The 16,346-nt window shown below is 50.4% G+C and overlaps 1 protein-coding gene across 5 annotated transcripts in view; it reads left to right on the top strand.

Annotated features, from left to right (window-relative positions):
• Positions 1-16,079, top strand: part of ASAP1 (ArfGAP with SH3 domain, ankyrin repeat and PH domain 1) — a 351,377-nt gene extending 335,298 nt beyond the window's left edge. For all 5 annotated transcript variants that reach the window (XM_030875819.2, XM_030875813.2, XM_060287023.1 and 2 more), the window contains 5 exons: positions 1,579-1,648; positions 4,257-4,315; positions 8,957-9,411; positions 11,196-11,318; positions 13,319-16,079. In XM_030875819.2, the coding sequence (XP_030731679.2) occupies positions 1,579-1,648; positions 4,257-4,315; positions 8,957-9,411; positions 11,196-11,318; positions 13,319-13,393 (782 nt within the window). In that variant the 3' untranslated portion in view covers positions 13,394-16,079. The remainder of the gene's footprint in view (positions 1-1,578; positions 1,649-4,256; positions 4,316-8,956; positions 9,412-11,195; positions 11,319-13,318) is intronic.
• The last annotated feature ends 267 nt before the right edge of the window (positions 16,080-16,346 follow it).

Raw genomic sequence — 16,346 nt, 5'->3', positions numbered from 1 at the left:
GCTCCCCCTGCTGTGAGGAGGGAGAGTGTGGGCGCCTCTGCACAGTGAGCGTCAGTCCGGGTGCTTGCTCGGCCTGCCCCCTCCCCTCGCCCCTTCAGCCAGCCCGTCAGCGCCACCCGGGAGGCGTTGCGGGTGTCCAGGCAGGGGAGGGGGCTCTGCAGAAACAGGAACACATGGAGTGTCCAGAGCGGTCGCTGGAAGGGCGAGCAGGCGAGGAGAGGGGGCAGCACCCCAGAGATAGCCGAGCCCAATGGGCTCTTGGGGTCCCTCCTGGGCGCCTGGCGCTTGGGCTCCCCCCAGCGCGGAGCGGGCCACAGAAGAGGCCACTTTGATTCTGGCCAGTCTCTCTGTCTCTCCTTGACAAGCCCGTGGATTTGGTCTCGCTGCTCCCCTGTTGAAGGTGTTTCACTGTTCAGGGTCTGTGTCCCCCAGAGAGGACTTTCCCTGCCCCTCTGACCACTTCACTTTATTTATTTATTAAAATAAATTTATCTACTTTATTTATTTATTTTTGGCTGTGTTAGGTCTCTGTTGCTGTGCACGGGCTTTCTCTAGCCGCGGCGAGCGGGGGCTACTCTTCCTTGCGGTGTGCGTGCTTCTCATTGCAGTGGCTTCTCTTGTTGCAGAGCATGGGCTCTAGGCGCGTGGGCTTCAGTAGTTGTGACACGTGAGCTCAGTAGTTGTGGCACGCAAGCTCTAGAGTGCAGGCTCAGTAACTGTGGAGCCACGGGCTCTAGGTGCGCGGGCTCAGTAGCTGTGGCTCGCGGGCTCTAGAGCACAGGCTCAGTAGTTGTGGCACATGGGCTTCATTGCTTCGCGGCATGTGGGATCTTCCCGGACCAGGGCTCGAACCCGTGTCCCCTGCATTGGCAGGCGGTTTCTTAACCACTGCGCCACCAGGGAAGCCCACGACCAGTTCACTTTAGGTGCTATTTCCTTCTCTTTGTTTCACAACACCCAACCCTGTCAACATCGGTCGTGCCTGTGCCCCTCACAGGAGGGATGACATACTCTGGTGAGGTTTAACTTGCCTTGGTGCCTCCTGCTCCATGTTCATGCCTTGCACATAGTAGATGTTTAATAAACATTCTCATGTTTGAACGAATGATTGGTAAATAAGTGACTGAGGGCCTTGCCCAGCAGATGGCCAGTCACCACCACCCTGCTGAATAATGGTGTGTACACACACACACACACACACACACACACACACACCAGTGGTCCCCAGTGATGGTCCCCTGGTGTGGGAATCTGTGGTGAACTTGAAGCCTTACTCTGCTTCCCCTGCCACCAAGCTAAGGACAAGATCCTGAACCTACGGGACATCCCCCAGGTCCTGTGACCTTGGAGGCCTTGCCAGGGAGCAGATCACTCATCTTTTTAAAATATTTAATAGGAACGAAAACATTGTCAAGACCCAAACCGGTTCGTTGTAATGTCAGAAATGTGTACTGTTCTAGCTTGAGGCTTTTCACTTCCTTTCTGGACCCTGAGGGTGGCCTGCCTGCCTATTCCTGTGTCCCCACATTCCATTTCCTGTTGGAAAACGTGGCTTTTCACATTTGATCTTCCCCCTAGGTAACGACGTGGGTCCATCATCATCGAGTAAGACCGCTAACAAGTTCGAGGGCCTGTCCCAGCAGTCGAGGTGAGCCATCTGTGCACGTGCTCGCTTGGCAGGCTCACCGTCGCCATGGGCAGAGTTACAGAATTGGGTTTTAGGGGCCATCTGCTCAAGGTGTGGCCTGCCAGCTGGCGCTGATCATGCTGAGAACCTGAGTGCTTCCCCTGGTTTGCAAAAGCCCCTTGGCAGACAGTTCTCGAGGCCGGGCAGGGTCTGCAGACCTTGTTTTAGGGAAGCAGTGCTCTCCACATCCAGGTTCCTGGCGTGAATGGACCCCACCTCCCCGAGGATCGCAGAGTCTGCCAGAATGAGTTCTTATCTTCAGTTTTTTAGTTTAGTCATTTTGTTTTGTTACCTTCCCTCTTGACTCCATTTTACAGACTTGGGAATAAAAAGATGAATCTCAGGGAAATCCAATAGCCTAGAGATTTTCAAACATAAAAATATGACTCTTTCCAGATTCCCTGTCTGTAAGCCTTTTTTTTTTTTTTTTTTTTTTGCGGTACGCGGGCCTCTCACTGTTGTGGCCTCTCCCGTTGCGGAGCACAGGCTCCGGACGCGCAGGCTCAGCAGCCATGGCTCACGGGCCCAGCCGCTCCGCGGCATGTGGGATCTTCCCGGACCGGGGCACGAATCCGTGTCCCCTGCATCGGCAGGCGGACTCTCAACCACTGTGCCACCAGGGAAGCCCTGTAAGACTTTTTTAAGCTAGGCTAAAAGGGGGGCGTGGTGTCCCTTTCTCCCCTCCTCCACTGAAATGAGATACTTTGGAAGGTCTTCTGTGGGCAGCATCTACCCAGTCCCAGCGCAGAGGGTTTTCTCGAGAAGTGTGACCCAGATAGGGACACAAGGAGCCGCTTCCCAGAGCTTGTCAAAGCTAAAAAACGAAGTCCTCATTTCTTTTAATGCCACTATCTCGTTTAGTCTTTATAACCCTATGAGGCAGCCTGGGCACTGCTGCCCTCAGTATTATATGAGGACACGGACCCCAGGAGTTTAAGTGGTAGCAGATGCAGAGCTGAACTCACCCAGGGGGTTCTCAGACGCCACGTTCCACAGCCTCCCCTTCCTCTCGCCGTGCCTGCCACTCCACTCAGCCCTTCCCCACCTTGCCCTGGGAGGCTCTAAACCGCAGGACAGGTGGTCTCCTTCCAGAGGAAGGAGAGTCTGATGCAGAGAAAGTGCCCACAAAGTGTTTTTTACATGGAATCAAGCCCCCCACATGTACACGCACACATATACGTGTACACACATACACCCATGTACACACACGTGCACACGGCCCCACCAGCAGCATAGGAAGAAGCCTGAGTCCACGCACGTGCAGCGCTGACCCCAGGTTTCCCATGTGAGGCATTTCGGAGTCTCTGGCTTGGCCTCAGTACGCTGGTCAGGAAACCATTGAACTTACGTCCATGGTGGGTAGGTGTGCATCCCTGCGAAGATGCTGAGGCCGAAACACACACTCCAGCAATGTTCAGAGCACAGCCCTCGCGTGTTTACTCTTTCCGGTGTCGTTTCATCTCAACAGCCTGATCCTCCAGTAACCCAGAGACCTTAGGATTTCAGAGGAGCCGAGGGAAGAGCAGTTAAGGTCAAGGGCGATTTGTCGGCCAGGATGGAAGATGCTTGCGTTGCATCTTTCTTATCGGACTTTTGTTTTCTTTTTGGTTGGTTTGCCTTTTCCTGTCCTTTTAAATGCAGTTAGGCTAGGAAGAAGGGGGGAAAGCCAGTTCTTAGGCCACCAGAGGACAGAAAAGGATAAACGAGGTAATAAAAGGGGATCTTGGCAGATACAAGTCCGGCACTTGGATGCTATTGCTGTTTGGGTCTGCAGTGCTCCCGGTGTCCTCTGGGAATAGATAGAGCCTCTTGTAAAAGGAACAGAGTGCGTTCCAACTGAGAGATGCCACCTGCAGCGCTGGCATTTCGGTAGTGGCAGGGGTGTGAGGAGTCACATGATGTCAGACAACACAGGGCGGCTTCTGTGCCAGGGGCTGCTTCCCCGGGCTTTCTTCCTCTGCTCGTTTACAAGTCGCCCAAAAGGAGGAAAAGCTCAGGGAAAGTCTGGAGGCCTGAGACCCAAGCTGTTTGCTCTGGTGCAGAGAGAGACAACATAAGGGCTCTGGAGTCAAACAGCTGGGTCTGAATATCCAGCTCCACCACTGACCGGCCTCAGGACCTTCTGCCGGTCACTGAAGCTGCACAGGCTCCGGTTTCCTCTTGTGAAAACGGAGGTGACAAGAGTTACGTTTTGGGGTCCCATGAGTTGAGTTACTTCTGTGCAGTGCACTGGGGGCGCCACCTGCAGTGTGCCAGGCGCTTTCATAAACGCTGTTACCTGGGGAAAGCTTTCGAGAAGAGGAGGAATTAGGCTCTGTCGTTCAGAGGTTAGTTGTTGCATGAATTTCCCTGTTGACTCCACTTTACCGACTTGGGAATAAGAAGATAATCCTCAGGGAAATCCAGGCAAACTTTGAATTAGGGAAAGCAGACGATAATCTTTTGTTAGAGAAATTATGAAAGACTTTTTAGATAATTCTGTAAACTCCTATGACTTCCTTGAGTAATATATATTGCTGTTGATTTTATAGCACTTTGAGATCCTAATTGATTCTTATTTATTAATTAGCACCGGTTCTGCAAAGACTGCCCTTGGCCCAAGAGTTCTTCCTAAACTACCTCAGAAAGGTAAGATTTATCTTTTTCATATTTGCATGTAATTAGAGTGTCATTATACCCTCCAAGGGGACAGGGGCGTCTGTCTGTTTTGTTCCCTGCTCTATCTCAGATGCCTAGAGCAGTAGCTGGTATGTAGTAGATGTGTATTTAATATTTGTTTAATGAAGAAAAATACTTATAGGTCCAAATTTTGTGATCAGCAGAACACCAAACTCTTCCTTAAAAACATCATGCTTTTTCAGAAGACACATCATTAGTATCCCCAGGTGCCATTTCTTTTCTTGCAAACATGATCAGAGAGACCTAGGAACCAGTACTAGCTCTGCCACTTACTAGCTGTGTGGCCTGGGCAGGGGACTCCAAAGCTTCCCTAAGCCTCAGATTCCTCACCTGTCAGTAGGGCCAGGACACCTGCTTCACCAGGTTTTGTGAGGACGAAATGAGATGATGCTTCAGAAAGGCTGGATTTTGCTGACCGGCATCCCCATGTGGTTATTTAACATGTTCCTCTGCATTTCCTAGCAATTGAAAGTTGGATCAAGAGACCCGATCAGATACAAGTTCAGGCTTTGCACAGCTCCTTCCTGGGTTGTGGTGCGTTCTTCAGTTGAGAGGGACGTGCCATCTGATCGTCTCTCTTTGAGTGAAGTTCCAGATGCTGATACTCAAAGCCAAGATCCATTCACGTATCCTCTGTTAAGACCACTCCACAAGGCCGTCGGCGGGTGGTCAAGCTCAGCCCACCTGCAGCCTTTGGCCCGGCTGATTACTCTCTCTGCACTTGGCCTATGGACACCGTCCTGCTCTTAGGGCACTGACAGTCCCTGCTCCCCTCCTGTGCTGGGCCCTCCTCGTGTCCTCAGCCTCCAGAGGTTGGCTCGCCATGGTCACTTCTCTTGTGAATGTGCCCTCATTCCCTGGGGAACCCACCCTGGCACCTCCACATTATCCCCCCAGCCCAAGAATCCCTCTATAATCTAAACTCACACACACCAGGCTCTGTAATATCTCTGCTCTATCACATGTCTAACAGGCTGCTCAGCTTAAGATTTTGAATACGCTTCTGACCCCACCCCCCTAGACTTGTTTTTCCCACAGTGTCCCTATCTGTTACAGGCGATATTGTCCAGGTCCAGGTGTTTGGGCCTTAAAACCTAAGAAGGAAGCTCAACTCCTTCCATCCTGCCACGCCCCACATCCAGTGTTTCCACACGTACTGCTGGTTCTCCCTTCGATGTGTCTTAACATCCAGGCACTCCTTCCCATGTCCCCCACTCTCACCATGGTCCATGGGACCATCATCTCTTGTCTAGACTCTTGCAGCCTCCTACCTGGTCTATCTGCCTCTGCCCTGGCCCTGCAGTCTTTCCTCAACAGAAGAGCCAGGGTGATCCATGGTCACTCTGTCCCATCCATCCAGTGGTTCCCTCTCTCACCCCAAAAAAAGGTAGAGTCCCCGGATGTGTTTCTGAGCCTCCTGAGCTGGAGACAGAGGGCGTCTGTGACGTCGGGAGGCGCGGGGCTGCAGCTCCTTCTACTGCCTGCCCCGCTCCCCCCAAGCACCTGCCACCAGCTGGCACTTTCGTATGGACCGTCCTGGCCACATCTCACTCTTTTTCCCTCCCAAGCATCACGCATTTTTAAACTCCTTCAGGCACCTTTTAAAAGGCTTAATTAAAGCCTTCTCAACTGGGGACAGACTGCTGCACAGAGCCATTTGTTTAAGGAGTTTGCAAAGGCAGTAGTATAAGGGCTTCCCTGGTGGTTCAGTGGTTGAGAATCCGCCTGCTAATGCAGGGAACACGGGTTCGAGCCCTGGTCTGGGAAGATCCCACATGCCGTGGAGCAACTAGGCCCGTGAGCCACGACTACTGAGCCTGCGCGTCTGGAGCCTGTGCTCCACAACAAGAGAGGCCGCGATAGTGAGAGGCCCGCGCACCACGATGAAGAGTGGCCCCCGCTTGCCGCGACTAGAGAAAGCCCTCGCACAGAAACGAAGACCCAACACAGCCAAAAATAAATAAATAAATTAAATTAAAAAAAAAAAAAAGGCAATAGTATAGAAACCTTAGGGGATCTTTCAACCTGAACAGAGTCACCATAGTTCTGCACTGTGATACAGCTACCTGGTCCCTTACATTCTTCCACAGTTGTCATCATAATGAAACTACAGTTTTGCATCCTGGGTTTTTCCACTTAGCATTTTGACGTACGTATTTTTTCAGGTGTCCGTGAGCTCTTCGTGAATGTCGTTAGGCTTGCGCTCTTCCACTGGGTGGGTGCTATCCTCTGCCCGGCACTCCCTCTGTTGGGAATGTGGGCTTGGGAGTGTGCGGGCTCTTTCCTCCGCCTCCTTCTCCTCCTCCTGTTACGTCCTTTGAGTCCGTTCTCAGGAACGAACCATATTTGCTTGTCTGTCCATCAGAGTTAAGAATGCAGTTCAGAAAGGACTTCTAATTAGAGAGGGGAAAACCCAACTCAGCTTGGAAATAAAATAGCCAGAGATTGGGCAGGCTTCCCTGGAGGAGAAACTGTCTCCTTCTTATTTATTTGTATTATAAAAGTAATATATATTCATCCTAGAAGATTTTAAAAATACAGATAAGCATAAAGAAGAAAATACAAACCACCTGAAGTCTCACCACCCAGCATAAACAATCTGGTCTATCCTTTCAGTCTTTTTCCTATGCTTTTTTTTTACGTCGCCGTGTAAGCTGATTTTTGTCACATAATAAATCAAGAACCCTTTCCATGACATAAATTACACTCTTACTGGCTGCATAGTACTCTGTTGTCTGATACCAGGACATATTAAGCAGTCTGTCCTATTCCACATTCACCCTGTTCACAGTTTTTTCACTATAAACAGTGCCGTGCTGAACAACTCAACACAGGCATGTCAGTACCTGGCTTTGATCCCTTTTTAGGACAGATTTCTAGAATCAGAGTTGCATGTTCGGATGGCCCGGCACTTACTCACAGTTTCTGTTTCCCCAGAAATGTGGCTCAGAGCTAGGCTTTCCAGCCCCACTGCCTCAGGGAATCTCCCAGCTTCTCCCCCATCAGTGCCTCAGAGTTTTGTTTACCACAGTATCTGACTTCCAAGAGAGGAATCTGACGGACCTGCTGTCAGTTTCTGAGCGGAGCCACATCGGCTGAATCTCTTGGGCCAGCCTGGGAGCAGGGTGTCCTTGAATTTGATTTCCTTAGGAAGGGACATGGCTGGGCAGGCTGCAGTACAGCTTGTGACAGTTTACAATACTGGGGTTTGTCTTTCTTTTTTAAAACATAAAATTTTGAGAATATCTTTCTGAATTTTGTATTTTTCTAGAATAAAGTTTGGCTAGTTTGACTCACTCAGTGTGCCTTAGTCAGCTGTGTCCTCGTTGAGCACATACTATGTGCTCGGTGAATCCTGGCCTCAAGGACCCTTGTCTAGCAGTAATGATGATATTCTGATATACCTAGAACCTCCCAGGTGCTGTTGGCAAATTCTGTACGTATGTCAACTCATGATGAGGAAGGTGAGGCACAGAGAGGTCGTGTAATTTGCTCACGGTCACACAGCTCGTAAGTAAGTGGTGAAGCCTGATCTGAAGATGTGTCCTTAGTGTCCTAAGTTCCACTGGATAGAGCTGTGCAAAGGTTTCAACAGACGTCAGAATTTCCAAGCCATGGAGTACCGCGCAGCCATTAAAGAGAAGAAGGAGGAACTGACTTAGAAATTCTCCCAAACATATTAAATGGGAAGAAAACAAAGTTGCGAACAGTGTATGTATTGTAATGCGATTTATGGGTGTTAAAAGATAATTCATACACCCATGTATGTGCACCACTCAAATGAACAAAGGTTACCTCAGTGGGTGGGGTGCGTGGGCGTGGTGAGGGAGGAACCTTTTCCCTCTTACATAGTGCATGAATCATATAAAACGTGGGGGATTAATAATATTGTACATTATGATACTGCTGTAGAACGGAATAGACTGCAACATTAAGAATGCTCACTGGACTTCCCTGGGGGTCCAGTGGATAATACTCTGCACTTCCAGTGCAGGGGACCCGGGTTCCATCCCTGATCAGGGCACTAGATCCCACATGCCACGACTAAAGATCCCGTGTGCTGCAACTAAGAACCGGCGCAGCCAGATACATAAATAAATACTTTAGCTATATATATGCTACTAATAAAGAATTTTTATTAACACAGGAAATGTTCTTGCTAAAACAGTATATAGTTAAAAGCAGATAAATGTTTTATCTATGAAGAATACATAGAAAAGTCCAGAAGGAAATTACATCAGAGTATTTTAAATGGCTACATTTAGGCAGGAGGCTTATGGAAAACTTTTCCTTTAGCTCTATACTTCTCAGTTTTCTGTAATCTGTATTATGTTTATAGTTGTGGGGGTTTTTTATTATTATTATTCTGGATTACTTTGGATGTCCTGTTCATAAACTAAAGCATAAAATCACGCATTGTAAGGTGGATGCCTCCCAGGCTTCCGACTTCAAAGCAGGCCATCCGTGCCTCTGCATGCAGAGCACTCCCTCGGGGTTGGTTCTCCTCCCTGTAACCGTGACAGAGGAGGGCAATGCTGATCCCCTCACGTTCCCGTCCAGTGACCCCCCTCTCTGTGTTGTTTCCCGCAGTGGCACTAAGGAAAACAGAGACCAGCCATCATCTCTCCCTCGACAAAGCCAACGTCCCGCCCGAACTCTTTCAGAAGTCATCACAGTTAGCAGAGTTACCGCAGAAGCCGCCACCCGGAGACCTGCCCCCGAAGCCCACGGAACTGGCTCCCAAACCCCCAATCGGAGACTTGCCACCTAAGCCGGGAGACCTGCCCCCCAAGCCGCAGCTCGCAGACTTGCCTCCCAAGCCACAGGTGAAGGACCTGCCGCCCAAGCCGCAGCTGGGAGACTTGCTGGCGAAACCCCAGGCGGCAGACGCCTCTCCCAAGGCCCAGCCGCCCCCAGAGCTCGCCCCCAAGTCACACCCGGCCGATCTCTCCCCGAATATCCCGAAGCAGGCGTCCGAGGACTCCAACGACCTCACGCCCACCCTGCCGGAGACGCCCGTGCCGCTGCCCAGGAAGATCAACACGGTGGGTGGGCACCCGGCCGGCCCAGCTCGGGCATCGAGGGGGCGTGGAGCCTGGGGGTCGGGACCAGGCTGTGGACCCCGCAGACAGACCTCAGGACCTGCGTTCCCTGTGACCACGGGGGCTTGGCCACTTAATTACGTGCCCTGAGCCTAGGTTTCCTTATATGTGCATGACTAGAGCTAGGACAGTGCCTGAGCTCATGGGTGATGAAATGCAGTGACAGATGAGCTGTGCCCAGTAACACTCAGCAAGTGGTCACTCTTGCCTCAGATCCTTGAGGAGGAGACCTTTCCTTTCCCAAGGTCACAGGAAAGCGGTCTCCCTCTCAGGGTTCTGAGCACCCCGCTCCTCTGCTTCTCACGGCATCTTCCTGGAGGAATTGGGCGCAGAGCCCCAAAAGACTTGCACCAACACAGAATTTGGTTTGAAGTCTCCCATTCCACCATTGTCCTGAAATGCTTTCTACTCTGATATAGCCATTTTACTTTAATGTAAACATGCTTTTCACCCCCGCTGCCCGCCCCAAAATGTTTTTTTGGAAAAACAGAGCTCTGGGAAGATGCACGTGTGCTGTCTGTCCTGCCCATGGCCACACCCTCACAGGGTCACGAGCACCCCGGTTAAGGAGCACAGTTAGTGGGGGACTAAAAGCCTCTACTCACATCTTACTATTAAAAAACAACGTTGCAATAAAAGTGTGTCACTTCGGTACTAAAGGAAAAGTGAGACGAGTAAAATCCGTCCTCCCCTGGGTGGGAGACCATACGTGCGTTCAGCAGTGGGTGCTTGCTGTTCTCCAGGGCAGGCTCCCGAGACGCCCGAGCACCACGCATGGCCCTGACGTGCGCATAATTCCAGTTTGTGCTGCTGCACGCTTTACTGTTCATCTCATGTAACCCTCCCTGTCATAAGTGGCCACATACAGCTTGCTCACAGAGTCAGAGCTGAGAAGACTTAAGATCTCTACTGGCCACAGCTCCGCTGGCTTCTCAGACCCCACCAGCTCCAGCACAGCCCAGGGAGAGGGCTGCAGAAGCCAGCGGGTCGTCAGGGTGACTGACCGAGGGAGAAACCAGCAGACAGAGAGGAAAAGCACTTGACCCGAAACTTTTAGAGACACAGCTTGCTTTTTTTCTTCCTAATTGTTTAATAAGCTGGGCACCAGAAACATCCTCTAGAAGGTCATTTCCCTATTTCCATTTTCCTGTTTGCAAAGAACTAGAAATCCAACAAATAAAAGCCCAAGTCAAAATGGGTCAAAAGCTAAAACGTTTTGGGGAACTGCCTGGCGTCCTCCCCGCCCCAGGCTGCCCTGCCCTGTTTAGCCAGCGTGTGCTGACTCAGTGCTTTGCACGAGGGGCTGAGAAATGTGTTTATGCCGCACGTTCCGTGTGCAGAAGCTGCACGTCCTGCTTTGCAGCATGTTTCCCCAAACCATTTTTAGACTCTGCTGTCATCTCTGCAAGCTGCCGTGGGTTGGGGAAGGGGAGAGCGCTTTGCAGTTCTGGGTGAAGCTGGATTTTGGTCCCTGCCCGTGACGTTTGCCATCCGATGGAAGTCATCGGGGCTGCCTGCTCGCTCACACCGGGCTCTGCCCTGCTGCTCGGGGCAGAGGGACTGTCGTGTCTGGAGGTCACCCAAGGCTCGGGGCGCCTGCCCACAAGCCTCCCCCCTTTCACCGAGGAGAAACTGAGGCTCAGGGAGGTTAACTCAATCGCCCAAGGTCAGTGTGTCTCTTTCCCTTCGGTCTGTCCTGTGAGCTAAAACCCCGTTTCTTTTTGAAGGGGAAAAGTAAGGTGAGGCGAGTGAAGACCATCTATGACTGCCAGGCAGACAATGACGACGAGCTGACCTTCATGGAGGGCGAGGTGATCGTGGTCACCGGAGAGGAAGACCAGGAGTGGTGGGTATGTACCAGTCGTGAGGACCAGGGCGCCCGGGTCAGGAGAATTCACCTTCACACATGCTTTAGCCTTATCCCACCACAAGCTGTAAGCTCTGGATATTCTCTGGTTTTCCAGCCAAGCTCTGCTCAGGCCCTGCCCTTCCCCACCGTGCGTCCTTCTTCCCGAGTTCCATCCTTCATCCCGCCTACAGTTCTCTTTCCGTCAAGTGGGGCATGATCCCTGCTTCATGTGACTCTAGCAGATTGAATGAGAATATGTGAAGCTCCTTTTACGTGAAAACCTGCTGCCCAGGTGTCAGGAAGGAAAGGCGTCCCTGTCCTCCCGCCGTGGCGCTTGAAGGTGCCCCGGTTCTCGGTGGCTGCAGGGGTGGCTGACATGTGCACGGCTGTCTAGGTTGCGGCCAGAGGGAGCCTCCCGTGGGCCCTACCAGGCAGAGGTGCAGCGGGCAGAAGCCTCCTGTGCTTTCCTAGTCGATCGTTTCCTGACCCCAGCGTGGGAATTCTTCCTTGGCAGCCTGAGCCCCTCCAGCCCAGAGGGGCCCGGCTCTGTCTGCCGAGAAAGGGACCTGTGGGTCACAGCTGAGCCAGCAGAGCCTGCTGATGCCCAGGAACATGTGCACGTCCACACACACACACACACACGCACGCGTGCACACACATGTACTTTTGGCTTCCCCTCCTTTGGGCCCAGACAGTGACTTCAGATTCTTGGGCACAGCCGTGGGGATTTTGCTTGGACTGCAGCACTGGTTCAGCCAGGGGCAGTTTTGCCCTCCAGGCACATGTGACAACATCTGGAAACATTTTGGTTATCGGGACCTGGGCAGGGTGGGTTCTTCCTGCTTCTGGGGGGCAGAAGCCAAGGCTTCTGCTAAGCATCCAGCAGTGTCTGGGACAGCTCCCACTCCAGAGAACCATGTGGCCCCAATGTCGGGAGTGCCAAGGTTGAGGAACCCTGGACTCTCTCCCTCTCTCTCTGACGTGGGAGTCTGGTAGCTTAGACTCTTGACAAGGAGATGGACCCTAAAGGCCCAAGGTGACTCGCTCTGAGGCCCTGGATAAAGCATGTCCTTTCAGTAAGCCTCAGTTTCCTCCTCTGAAAAGTGGGGCAAGAACTCACGTGCACGACACCAGTTAAGACCCCGTGAGGGGGGTCGGCCAGGCCTCACTCCACTCTCCAGAAGGGAAGCTGGTGGACAGTGGCCCGGGTGACCGCCCGCGGCCACAGTCCCGGTAAACGAAGGAAGCAGCCCTGGGCTGACGCGCAGCTCCTGCGCCGGCCACCGTCTGTGCGGCAGGTGCTTCACGCAGGGCAATGAGAGCGGGCCTGGATCTCTCTCCGTAACTGTCATGTGAAGCCAGCGTGCGTGTCGTTATTCTTTCTCCTCATAGGCTTCTCTTTAATGCAGTTAATGCTGGTGTAACTGAAGTTATTAGGAACTTCTGTCAGGTAACCACGGCTTACAGGTTTAGGCAGCAGATGACAAAACGGCCATAAAACTTGCCCTCGTCCATCTCAAACTTTCACAATGTCCTTCCCCCGCACGGCAGCCAGAAAGCAGGTTCTTGGTACACAGAGGCCCTTCCATGTACATAATTGTTGGTGGACTCTCTCAATAAGCTGAGAAATAGGGGCTTTTTAGCCCCGCTTTACAGACAGGAGGCTTAGCACGGTTTGCCTGAGGTCGCCCAGCAGGAAAGGTGGCCAGACAGCCTGGTTGAGCGCATTGTTGAAGCTGCAGCCTGGGCGAGACCGTGGCAGGTCAGCCCCCTCTCTGGGCCGCTGTCCCTTTGTGTATAAAGTGAGGGGTCACGGGACTGTACCTCCCGGGGCTGTCTGTGGGTGCAGCGATCCACGTGAACGTGGTCCCCCCCCCCCCCCGTATGGTGCTTGCGTGTTGTGTCTCACCGGGGTCTGCGTCTCGCCCGGGTCAGGGCCAACTCCGGGGGCTCTGACCCACCGGCCACCTCCAGCCTGACACCTCTCCTTTCTCCCTGCAGATCGGGCACATCGAAGGGCAGCCCGAGAGGAAAGGGGTCTTTCCGGTGTCCTTTGTCCACATCCTGTCTGACTAGCAAAAAGCAGAACCTTCAGACTGTCTGCACCTGTCATGCAAGACTGCTGCGTCCACGTGGCCCTGTGCTCACCGTGTATATAGCTGCTGTCACTGAACGGGAGGCTCCCGGAGGGGCCGCCGCGGGAGGGGAACGTAGCGTGTGTTGTGAATGCCCTGTGGTCTCTGCCTTCGCCAGTATTAGGGTAGCCTCGGGACCCGGTGCGCCTTACTGGTTTGCCAAAGCCGTCCTTGACATCTAGCACTTACATCTCTCTCTATGCTGTTTTCCAAGCCAACAAACAAAAACAGGAATATAGGAACTGCTGGCTTTGCAAATAGAAGTGGTCTCCAGCAGCCGTTGAAGGGCATAGAGTTGCCTCTCTGTTCCTGACGATACAGTATTCTCCATTGTGTTACTGAAAATGCACCATTAGCAAAGAGGTGGGTTCTGTTTTCCAGGTGAAACTTTCGGCTCCATGACAGACCAGCCTGTAGTTATCTGTGTACACAGTTTACAGCTAGAAAAACCGACCTTGGTATTTATTACAGAAAAGTGCTCAGTTAAATATAAGTGTTATTCCTTGAGCAAAATATTCACTGACCCAAAACCTTGGGTGGCATTCTGCAGTGCCCAAAGCCTCATGCAAGTTTAGACAAGTGGGTTTGCACTGTCTTAAGAGGATGAGTACCCGCCCCTGAGATATTACCTCATTATGCAAAAATAACATATCCTTCATGACTATTTTCACAGAAGTTTAAGACATCTGATGAAGTTCAACTTTCAGGAACCAAGGACTGCCAGAAAATATTAGCCTCTACATTATGCATGCATTTAGAAGCTTACCTGAAATCTGCCTTTTATAAAGGAATAGTATGGATAAGTTGAACTGTACATTTTTTAAACTTGATTGCCATTAAAGGAGAAATTATAAGGTTGCAACAGTATTTGCTTCCAGTCAGTCATTTGGCTTTCTCGAGAGTATGCATCTACATATCCCGTTACGAATTAGCATCCTTCAGATGTGCTAACGCCCCCAATGTGTCCATTTTAAAGTCTCTTCTGAGTTTTGTTCTTGATAAATTTAAACTTTCAAAAGATTATTCAGGAAGATGACGAATTCAAAAGTCAGTTCTGCACGTCATTTATCCCCCCTGCAGAATCCAGGTGCTGAAACCATCCTTCTCTTTTTCCATTTTCTTTACTAAGCCCCAGTCATAGATAAGTTTTCCGATCTCCAGCTCTGTTCAACAGACACGTTACCTTCAAGTCAATTCATAACCAAGTTTTTGAACGCTGCTATGAATTGCACTGTGAAACACGCTCTTCCTGCCGGGAGTCTCTGCCCCTCTCGGTTTCCTTCTCATCCCAGCTGTGTCCATCAGACCATTAAGAATATCGTGAGTTTTTCAGTCTTTTACGTCAGTCTGAATTTGGGGAAAGGATACAGTCATTTCGCTCCACAGTCAGTGGGGCTGCTCTCTGATTCCGAGGCTCGTGTGTCGTTCTGGCGTTAAGTTTGCTTAAACTGCTGTGTTGGCAACAGCACAGAAAACTAATATTTTTAAGCAGATAGTCTTGGCGATGAGTAAGAAATGTTCATTTCACAGAAGCACAACTCCCAACCAAACCCTTAGGGGAAGCCTTCTTTAATAAAGTCTAGAGTCAGTGCTCAGTGAATATTAATTTAGTTCTGCTTAAGTGATTACTATGAAAACTTTGAATAGCCACCTAATCAATAAACCTTGCATGACAAACCTGCAACGTATCAGCTGTTATTGGAAAATGATTTTAAGCAATTGCTTCCTCAGCGTCATGGCACACGTGAACCCCACACAGAACAAGACACCGGGAGCCAGCCGACGTGCTGGTGTATGTGGCTGACAGCGTTCACAGCCTCAGTGTCTAAGCCACATGGGTGTCAGGCCAGGAAGTCACTGTCTGAAGTTATTTAGTGTCCCAGTTCATTCATCTATACTTCTTAAGTTGTATTGAAGCACCATTCATTTTTGTGGCCTACAGTATTTTCAACTGATCTCAAAATAAACTGGCTTTTTAAAAAAACACAAGAGGTAGATATCTAAAATTACATGGAGTCAGCGTCTATTTTTTTCCCCTTTTGGAGTGACTTTTACACAAATGCCTTTTCTTAAAAAAAAAAAACTTTGGGTTTTGTTTTCTTTCTTCTGGTTTTGTTTTTGTTTTCCATCAGGAATTTGAGTTCTCTCTAACCCAGCTTACTGTGGGACATAGGAAAACTAGGTATAAGTACCTTTGGCGACCTTGGTTGAGTTTGAATCTGGTATTGTTCTTAAACTCAGTGATCCACTATCTGCAATTTTGTACATGATATAGAGTATTTTGAAGGTATGGAACCTATGGAAAAAATAGCTAATTAGTTCTTTCTCCCCCCCCCCCCCCGAGGGGAAAGCTATGTTCTGCAAATAGTGTGTGTCTTATTTTCCGGTTGAACAGCAATTGCTATTTATTTTTTTATTGCCTAGAACTTCCAACATGTTGTATAGGAATCCCATAGCGCCACGAGTTAAATTACGAATTCCCACCTGGATGTTACGCTCAGACATCAGTACACTCATCATTTCACATGTATTTAATGTGACAGTTTTCAAGTACTGTATGTGTTCATTTCTACTTTTTTTAATATTTAAAATTGCTTTTAAATAAACGTATTCTCAGTTGATCCCAAACATCTGACATCAGGCCATTTTGTGAGTTGTCCACTACTCTTCTGTTTGGAGGAAATCAAAACTTCACTTGGCTGTGCTTTTGGGGGGGTGTAGGTAACACAAGTCATTCAACTTCTACATTAACGCTCACTTTGGTTAAATAATGTGCTTCCCTGTCCTCGGCTTACGAACCACGGACCTCAATGTTTTGGTTTTCCCTCCCTCCCTCCCCCTCCCCACCCAATTCCCACTCCCACCTCCAGGCACCCAGCCTGCAGTCATGAAGA

Source organism: Globicephala melas, chromosome 17, assembly GCF_963455315.2.
Source record: "Globicephala melas chromosome 17, mGloMel1.2, whole genome shotgun sequence".
NCBI classification, from domain to species: Eukaryota; Metazoa; Chordata; class Mammalia; order Artiodactyla; family Delphinidae; genus Globicephala; species Globicephala melas.
This window is presented reverse-complemented; position numbering and strand designations above follow the sequence as displayed.